The 10400-nt window shown below is 40.1% G+C and overlaps 1 protein-coding gene across 1 annotated transcript in view; it reads right to left on the bottom strand.

Annotated features, from left to right (window-relative positions):
* Positions 1-6884: 6884 nt before the first annotated feature.
* LOC136403446 (cytochrome P450 3A12-like) overlaps positions 6885-10400 on the bottom strand; it is a 43510-nt gene continuing 39994 nt past the window's right edge. Inside the window, exons 12-13 of the mRNA XM_066382185.1 lie at positions 10057-10219; positions 6885-7082 (exon numbers count right to left, since the gene is read on the bottom strand). Of these exons, the coding sequence (XP_066238282.1) occupies positions 6987-7082; positions 10057-10219 (259 nt within the window). The 3' untranslated portion in view covers positions 6885-6986. The remainder of the gene's footprint in view (positions 7083-10056; positions 10220-10400) is intronic.

Here is a 10400-nt window from a genome sequence, read left to right as displayed (position 1 = left end):
GTCATACATGGCCATTTTGTTGAGGTATGCTCCCTCTATTCCTACTTTGCAGAAAGTTTTTATAATAAATGTGTGCTTGATTTGTCAAATATTTTTTCTACATCTATAGATATTGTCATATGATTTTACTCTTCAGTTTGTTTATGGGGTTTATTACTTAATTGATTTGCGTATATTGAAACAACCTTGCATCCCAGGAATAAATCCTACTTGATCATTCTTAATCATTTATTGTTTAGTAGCATGTGGTTTAACCTCCTTTATCATGTGTTTGTGTGTTTTTCAGTTTTTTTTCTTATACTTGATATCTCGTTTCATACCACTGTGGTGAGAAGAAGTGCTCGATAAAGTTTAATCTTAAATTTATTAAGACTTGTTTTGTGGCCTAACATGTGGTCTATCCTTCAAAATATTCAGGCGCACTTGAGAAGAATATATGTTCTAATGCTTTGAGGTCAAATACTCTATAAGTATTAATTAATTCCATCTGGTCCAATGTGTCATTTAAGGCTGCTGTTTCCTTATTGAGTTTCTGCCAGGAAGATCTATCCATTGTTGTCAATGAGGTGTTAAAGTTTCCTACTAAGATTGTATTACTACCGATCACTTCATTTATGTCTATCAACATTAGCTTTATGTATTTAGGCACTCCTATTTTGGGTGCATAAATGTTTACAAGGATTTTATCTGCTTGTTGATCTCTTTATCATTGTGTAGTGTTCCTTTTTTGTCTTTTAATGTAGCCTTTGTTTTAAAGTTTATTTTGTTTAAGTATTGTTGCCCCAGATTTTTTGTTTGTTGGTGTCTGCATGAAATATCTTTTCCATTCCTTTACGTTCAGTCTATATCTTTCTATCTGAAGTGGGACTCTTGTTGACAGCATATATGTCTTGTTTTCTTATCTATTCAACTATCCTATGTCTGTTGATTGCAGCATAATTTATTTACACTAAAGTGATTAACAGGTACTTACTTGCCATTTTATTATTCATATTTATGTTCCTCTTTTTATTCCTTATTTTTTTTAAGATTTTATTTATTCATTTTAGAGGGAAGAGAGAAAAAGGGAGAGAGAAGTGGGGGAGGAGCAGGAAGCATCAACTGCCATATGAGCCTTGACCAGGGAAGCCAGGGTTTCGAACTGGTAACCTCAGGGTTCCAGGTCAACACTTAATCTACTGTACCACCACAGGTCAGGCTAAATACTTTTTTTAAAAAGACTTTATTTATTCATTTTAGAGAGGAGAGAGAGAAAGAGAGGGAAGTTGGGGTCTTTCTTCTTCTTAAAAGAGTCCCTCTAAGATTTTTTTATTACATTTTGATGTTGATGAATTCTTTTTTGCTTTTTCTTGTCTGGGAAGCTGTTTATTTCACTTTCAATAATAAATGATAGCCTTGATGGGTGGAGTAGATGTGGTTGCAGTTCTTTTCATTTGTGCCAATCCTTTCTGGCCTGAAAAGTTTCTGTTTAGAAATCAGCTGACAATCTTCTGGGAGCTCCCTTACTGATAATCAGCTGTCTTTTTCTTAATGCTTTTAACAGTCTCTCTTTGTCTTAACCTTTGCCATTTTAATTATGATGTATCTTGGTATGGGTCTCAGTTTGTTTGAGACTGTGCTTATTGGACTTGCATGTATATTTCCTTCCCCAAATTAGGGACATTTTCAGTCATTATTTCTTTAAATAGGTTCTCAGTCCTTTGCTCTCTCTGTCCTCCTTCTGGTACCCCTATAATGTGGATATAATTATGCTTGATGCTGTCCCAGAGGTCCTCTTAACCTATTTCTATTTGTTATTTTTTATGTTTTCTTGCTGTTCTGAGAGTTTTGTTTTCTTTTTTTGCTACCTTTTCTTCCAAATTGCTGATTTGATCCTCAGCTTCAGCTAACCTGTTTTTGATTCCTTCTATTGGATTGCTCATTTCAGATATTGTATTCTTTATTTTGAACTGGTTCTTTTTTATGAAGTCTTTGTGCTTTTTATGCTTATCAGTTTTTTAAGTTTCCAGTAATTTCATCTATTCTTCCCCTAAGTTTCTTCAACATTCTCATAACCATTGTTTTGAACTCTGTGTTGGTGGATTGCTTGCCTTCATTTCATTTAGTTCCTCTTCTGGAGTTTTCTCTTATCATTTCAATTGGAGCATGTGGATTGTTTTTCTTCATTTTAGCTGCTTCTCTGTGTTTTTCTGTGCATTAGGTAGATCTACTTTGTTCCTAATCTTGGTAGTATGGCCTTACACTGTAGATGTTTAATGGTGTTCAGTGGCACAGTCTCCATGATCACTCTGATCTAGGTGCTCTAGCATTGTCCTTACTGTGAATTTGTGAACCCTTTTATTATACTTAAATATTGATTGCTGCTGGCACATCCATGGGTGAAACTGACCCTCAGGCTGGTTGGTTCTGCAGATTGGCCCTGACTACATTACACAGGCTACTGTGTAGAGACTGATCCCATGAAGTAGAATTTTTCCCAACAGAGTCTGATGCCCGAAGAGATCTGCCTTTGGGTTTACCACTTTTGGAGCCAATCCGGTTATGTATTGTTGTGGTCTGAAGCCAGGCACCAGGTATGTTGTTTCTGAAGTCTTGGGGGATGTACTTCAGTGAAGATTAATGTCAGACTCTGCCTATGTTTGGCCCTTGCAACCAGTTAGGAGCTACAAAGCAATCTATGTTCGGTATCTGTCTATACTATGTCTGGGTGGATGCAGGAGGGGCCCAGTTGTGTTCCAAGGCTGGCTGTCAAAAGTACCAGCTCTGGGATAGGTCAATAAAAGGCTGAAGGCAACCTAAGACCCACCACCACCTGCTGGCTGCCCATTCATTTCAGCCATGTAAAGAGCCTCAGTTGGCACATGAATTGATGAGGCAGGTTCTCAGTGAGTCACCAGGTGGGGTTGAGAAATTCAATCAGGTTAATACAGATTGAAATTAAGCACCAGTGCTGGGTCTAAGGCCACTTAGCAAAAGTCTCAGGGTACACCAAGGAAAGTCACCACCTTCCTGGGAACAGTGAACCCTTGATGTGGGGCATGGTCTTGTTGAGTCCTCAGGGTGGAATCAGTAGTATTCATCAGGCTAAAGCAGATTAATATTTGACCATGTGTAAGGAGGGCTCTTCACAAGAATGGTGGCTCCTGTTGAGTGCACTGGAAGATGACCCTCACCTTAAAGCCACATAACTTTGTCATTCCCTGTGTTTCTCTGGCATCCCTGAGCTTGCCCGGCATTCCTTGAGAGATTTTCAAGAAATACTGCAATACAGTCCAGGCTTCCACCATTGACAGAACCCATAGTGCTGTTTGAGTTTGGCAGGGCCAAACTTCAGGGCGTCATCAGGGTGAGGATAGTGTAGCTCCCAGGTTAATGAAGTGTGGAGGGTGTGCTCAATCTTGGAAAGATGGCCTCCATAGGTGGTAGGGAAATGAGACACAAAGCCGGGACATTGGCAGCTGTTTATCCAGCCCTCTGCAAAGCCACACAACTCAATCTCTCCCTGGATGACTCTGGCACTCTCCAAACTGCCATCCTTCTGCTGGAGCCCAAGATGAGTGTCTTGAGTGAGATTTTGTGTGCAGGTCCTTTAAGTGGATGCCTAGGTTTCTAGCTGCCTACTGTCTCACCTGGTTGGACTGAATCCCTGATGATTTTCACAGCTAGATGTTTTGTGGGCTCCTCTTTCTGGCACTGGTACTGCAGGTTGAGGAGAATGGCATCAACCTGGGGCTTCTTGCTCCTCATGGGGACCTCTGTAGCTGAGATATCCCTCCAGATTCTTAACCACTGCATGTGGGTGTAAGACCAGCCCATTTTGCATCTCTGCCCCTCCTACTGGTCTCAACATGACTTCTTTATATCTTTAGTTAGAAGACTTCTGTTCAGCTAGTCTCCAGACTGATGGTTCTATAATTTAGTTGTAATTTTGATATGTTCATAGTAGGTGAATGCAACTTTTACCTGCTCTGCCATCTTGGATCTTCCACCCTCATTTTATCTTTGTTCATCAATCATGTTATGGTACTAATTGTAGAAATAAGATATATAGCATTTTTGAAAATGCACACAGATGCTCAAAGAAAATGTATCTTTTTAACTTTTCATGAATAAGATCATCATCCCTATGAAACCTTACCTGGGATAAAACTAGGATCAAAAAATTATTTGTTTCCATAAACCAACTTCTGGGTTTTATTTGGGTAAAAACTTCTGAGTTTTGTGTTGCTGACCACCTCTTTTCCTGCTCCTCCCAAGATAAGATTGGGATGTTTATAGATAGGACTAATGAAGGGTGGGTCTCAGACCATCACCTTGCCCTGCACTTGGCAGGGGATGTTTCCTCCCTGTCCTGGTTCTGCAGAGGGTCTTCAAATGTCCATGTTACATTCATGGTTCTGTGAAGCCTGAGAGTCTCCCCTGCTAACTTAGTGGCTTCTCGCTGGCATTCAGGGCTCAGCCCCACCCTCCACCCTTGATGAGAGGGCATTCTCACTGCTGTGGGGGGGGGACCCCTTAGCCATCCTGTGACATCCATGTGCAGGCTCTCCTAAGATCCTGTTAAAGGCTGCATTGTGTCTCCCACAAAATTTATATGTTGAAATTTCAAAATTTTATATGTTGAAATCTTAACCTCCAACCCCTCAGAATATGACTGGAGTTGGAGGTAGGCCTTCTAAGTGCTAATTAACTTTAAATGAGAACATATCAGTAGGTACCAATTAATATGACTGGTATCCTTTTAAGAAAAGAGAATTCAGACGGGCAGATAAAGAAGGATTACCATGTGAAGACATAGGGAGAACATGGCTATCTAGTAGCCAAGGAGAGGGACCTCAGAAAGAACCAAACCTGCCGACACTTTGATCTTGGACTTGAAGCTTGCATAACTGTGAGAAAATTAATTTCTGCTGTTTAAGCCACCAGTCTACTGTAGTTTGCTATGGTAGCCCTTGCAGACTAATATAGACCTAATCTCCTTCCCTTGTGGGCCAGAAAAAGGGTGTCTGTGGACTCAGTGATTGTACAATACTTATGTTTCTGTCTCTCCAAATATTATGGAATCTTCCTGGGTAGGAAGCACAATTTATTTACTTCTATATTCCTGGGGCCTAAGAATTCTATACCTGGCATGGTGGTTTTGAATGAATACATGTCAAAGTTAATAAGATGGAGAGTGCTGTGGACACGTCATTCTGTAAATAGTACAATTAATTAATTATTAGTACCAGTTCTTAGGGCATAACATGAAGGGTCACAGGTACAATGATGTAAGCTGCTTGCAAATCACTGAAATAAGGAAAGTCAAGCTTTCACTGAATGAGGCCAGGACCAAGGGACCATTGAAACCTGGTGCAGCTAGCCTGAAGCCCAGTGTCTACTTATGGCACTGCACATAAGTCAATTCAAGATAAGTCAATTCATCAAAACCATAAGACAGTAAGACACAGACTACTCTGTTATTGCCATAAGTTCAGAAAAATAGAGAAAACAGTCAAGTTTGTTGAGGGATAGAACAACAATACACCAATGTGGACAAAGGACGGGGGCAGCAAAGTGGGCCAAAGAAAGGGACAATGCAGGTAATAGAGCTGATGTCAGGAAGAACATGAGTCCAATAATAATAATAATAATAATAATAAAGTGTGTTTACAGAAAACCCACTTCTTCACACCACAGTGCAGCATCACAGAGCCAAGGGAGGAGAATAAATAAGACCTCAAAGAGTATCTTCCAGAATTCAGTGACTGAGTCATTCAGCAAATTGGATCTTCTGCAAATTGATCTGTAGCAAATTGGGTTGCTTCCATGACTTCTGCATCTCAGACAGCGCTGGTCTAAATGTATGAATCTTAACAATGACCAGCACTGTTATTGGTTCACTATGTACCTGGAATCATTCTCAGAATCTCATCTGTATTAACTTCCATAATCCTCATAATTACTCCATAAGGTAAGTGCTATTATCATTCTTGCTTCACAGATGAGGAATCTGAGGTTTCACAAGTTAAATAACTAGATCATCAGTTTGTAAGTGGCAGATCTGGTTAATGAATGCAGGGAGAGACTTCCATCTCAACCACCACACCCTACTGGCAGTGGTCATCTTTACCTTCTCATCAGGACAACTGCTGGGACCCTACTCCTTTACATGTGTGTACACACACACACACACACACACACACACACACACACACATACCTAGCTAGCTAGCTATCATCTATCAATATAGAAAAGGATGAATTTACACAACACATTCAGTTCTAATCTCTGAGCCTACAAGGTTTATTCTTCTGGTTTTCTCTCTTTCTGAATCAGTGACATTCTTCTCCAGTACTGAGAAGACTGACTTTCATTATCCATAATACATTTATTTATTTGATGAACCCTTCTTTATGTAGCCAAACCTGTGCCATCCCTTTCCACTCACCTATCTTATTATATCAAATTAGTTCTGAAAAAGGCCCAACCCAACCAGTGATGGCCAAAACCACTGAGTCATTTCTTTCTATAGGTTCCCTGTACTGTGCACTAAAGCATTAGTTAATACTATTATGAAGACATTTTTATTGAGTTGCTCAATATATGATATAGAATATTTAAAATAAAATATGTGATACAAATGTTACCACAATAATTCTTGTTTTCATTAAAGGTTGTTGACAAAATTGTAGAGAAATTTGTATTCTTGATTAGTCCTTTGTAAGAGTTGATAAGGTAGATGGAGATAGTACTATAAAAAGCCAATAAGCTGAGTCCACATATATGGCACTTAGTCACCCCCCTTATATTACAAAATATATGTATAACATTCTGTATAGACACCAAGAAAGCTAAATGAATGTACAGAATCCCTAGTCATTCATCAAGCTCAGTAGGGTAAGTTCATCTTCATTTCTGGGTTTTATTCACAAAGTACATTGAGCTTTCTGGTGTTGGAGGATACAACTCCCTTGAAGAACAAAATGTTAAGTCCTTAGGGAAAGTCAGGCTTTACTTACAGTCCCATCTCTCAACTCAGCCATTAGAATAATGGGGTTTTTTGGTTGAGTAAGTCCTTGAGAAATTAATTCCAGAGGGATCTGCAAATGTTAAACAGCATATGCAAACCAGTTAATGAAGCACTGTCAACAACAGCAGCAAAGTAGCTGAGATACATTGAGGACAATAATGCTTTACATACATATAACAATTACTTTGAGCATAATATATCTTTGCTTATTTAAATTTATTGAGTAAGCTGTTTCAAAACTGGACAGTAAAACCATTCACCAGTTCATCCATTCAAGGAAATATCAATATAGTGCCTGTTCTGTACCAGGCCAGAGACCAAATGATGTTGATTTGTGTTTGTTTTCGGTTTTAATTTCAAGTAAAAAGGATGATTTTTAAAAAACTCAAACCAGACTCTTAGTCATTGTGACAAACTATTTGGAAAAGCCATACAGAATTAATTTTGTGCATGTAGGAACTTGCAAAGTAATCCTGAGTACTTTTTACATGTTTTAATCGTGCGGACCAGCCTCGACTTCTAGAGCTCAGTCTCCTCTCCAAGTGGAAACCTTCCAGTTTCATGATGAGAAAGGTCTGATGAAGCATTTTCTAGCATCTCCTGGCTCCAAGTGTAGTGTAAATGATGATCTTCTGAAGACTTACAGTGTTTTGACTAATTTTTTAGTTCCATTCTCACCCAATCACTTCTTTAATTTAGGGGAGTTACCAACACAGTAACCTTCTGATCTCAGCTGATTGGAGGGCAGGAAATTGTGATGGAGCATGAGAAGTGGCAGCCATAGATAACTGGAAGATGGCAGGGAGTGTCAGCCCCACCCCATGTATGCTGGAGGCCCACTGCCTCTCAGGCCTGAGTCCCCCATTCATACACACTTACAGGGCTGCTACATAGCCCCCAAAGGCACAAATAAGATGGATACCATCTCTATCCTTCTCCTCTTCCCAAAAGCCTACTTAAGGGGAGGAGCTAAATATTAAATGCATGAATCCAAAAAATAAGCCTTGTTATAGAGTCTTGCTTGACATGAACCAATGGCAACTATTCTCTATGTTCCTCAGAGGAGAGATTTTAAATCTTTCTATTAACGTAAAACCTTCCTATTTTATAATTTCACCTCACGGCATGTATATGTATATAAATATATATTTCAGGGAATATATACAAATTCACATCACAAATATTGTGAAATTTTTTTAAATAAATTAATTAGAATTTGTATCTAAGAGTTCCAAATCAACTGCCAATCACTCTTTAAGCATTTCCTGCATGACTGTAAGGCTCCATTGGAAATTTATGAAAGGAATAAAATAAGGTGCTAGAGTAAAAGACATTCTTAGGTACAAAGAAATCTGAGAACCAAACGAGATGGTTTAATGAGAAAATATTAGGTCATGTGGTACAAGCGATGATACCAGCCTGCAGCAGCTATTGCTGCAGAGAAAAAAATGGGCTCTGGACTAGATAGGGAAGGCTCCTAGAGAGGCTTTGGGAGTGAACTAGAACTTAAAGAACGAAAACAGAATGGGTAGGAGAGTGAGAAGAACACCATAGAGTACTTATTAGGATGTAAAAGCAGCCCAGATTGATCACAGCAAGGCTCCCAGAAGGAGGGTCAATAAGCTAGGAGACGGTGGACTGAGGGAGTTCTTCACATCAGGCAGAAATGCTTTCATTAGTGATTCTCAACCTTGGCTGCACATGAAAATCAGAGAGGCTTTTAAAGCCACAAAAGATGAATTCTTTTAGTATCTGAGATGACTTAGGCATCAGGATTTTCTTTTTTTTTTTTCTTTTTTTTTTTTTTTTTCTTTTTTGTATTTTTCTAAAGTTGGAAACAGGGAGGTAGTCAGAAAGACTCCCACATGCACCCGACCGGGATCCACCCAGCATGCCCACCAGGGGGCGATGCTCTGCCCATCTGGGGCATTGCTCTGTTGTAACCAGAGCCATTCTAGCACCTGAGGCAGAGGCCATACAGCCACCGCCAGCGCCCGGGCCAACTTTGCTCCAATGGAGCCCTAGCTGCAGGAGGGGAAGAGAGAGACAGAGAGGAAGGAGAGAGGGAGGGGTGGAGAAGCAGATGGGCGTTTCTCCTGTGTGCCCTGGCTGGGAATCGAACCCGAGACTCCTGCACGCCAGGCCGATGCCCTACCACTGAGCCAACCGGCCAGCACCGGCATCAGGATTTTTTAAAACTCCCCACTCATTTTATTATACAGCCAGTGGTTGAGAACCACTATCACAAGAGCTTCTGTCAGTTCTGGTGGAGAAGAGCAGCACTCAAAAGTCATGACCCAGTTATTATCATTGCACTTCAGGACGGAGCACTTTCCCTTCCTTCCAGTGGACTTGAAACTATATTTAAAACTTTGTTCAAAGGACGCTGCATCATCATGTCATGCTAACTGCATTGATTCTAGATGTCCTTTATAGTTGGGTATTTATAAATCACATACGTAGCACTCCAGACTAATGGGATCTTAAAGGTCACATATGATCCAAGTAGATTCTCTGGCTTACAGAATAAATTATTAAATAACAAATGAGGGCCCAGGCCAGTTGCCTCAGTGGTAGAGCATCAGCCCAGCATGTATATGTCCTGGGTTCGATTTCTGGTCAGGGCACACAGGAGAAGTGACCATCTGCTTCTCCACTCCTCCTCCTTCTCTCTCTCTTTCTCTTTCTCCTCCCGCATGCATGTCTCAATTTGTTTGAGTGAATATGCCTTGGGCAACGAGGATGGCTCTGTGGGCTCTGCCTCAGGCAGTAAAAAAAATGGCTCTGTTGCTGAGCAATGAAGCAACAGCCCCAGATGGGCAGAGCATCGTCACCTAGTGGGCATGCCAGGTGGATCCTGGTCAGAGTGTATGTGGGAGTCTGTTTCTCTGCCTCCCCTCCTCTCCCTAAAAAATTTAAAAAATAAAAAAATAAGCACATTCATGCAATACATATGTATTTCTATGTGTGTGTGAACCTGTTATTTTTTTTAATTCCCAAAAAAGCATTGTATATACAGAGTGGTAACATATTAAGTGTCTAACCTGTGTTTCTTTACAAGTTTTGAAGGAGAAGTTCTGCAGAATTCTGATGACAGCAAGTTTCATGTTCATCATAGCAAACCTCATGCCAATACAGTTTCGGGGTCCAGTTCCAAATGGCAGGTATTGGTAAGGATTTATGTTGTCTTTGTTCTCCTTACTGAACCTGATTCCACAACAGTAGATGAAAACAATTAATGAAACATAAATACCACAAGAGCTACATATTTAGGGTTTTCTCTTAGACTCCTCAACCAGGAGTAACAGGATACTTCTGTGGGCTAGTCAGTGAGATCCTGCTATGGTTACTTTCCTGTGAGAATTGGAAGCTACAGACCCTTTCCATT

Source organism: Saccopteryx leptura, chromosome 4 (assembly GCF_036850995.1).
Source record: "Saccopteryx leptura isolate mSacLep1 chromosome 4, mSacLep1_pri_phased_curated, whole genome shotgun sequence".
Lineage (NCBI taxonomy): Eukaryota > Metazoa > Chordata > Mammalia > Chiroptera > Emballonuridae > Saccopteryx > Saccopteryx leptura.
This window is presented reverse-complemented; position numbering and strand designations above follow the sequence as displayed.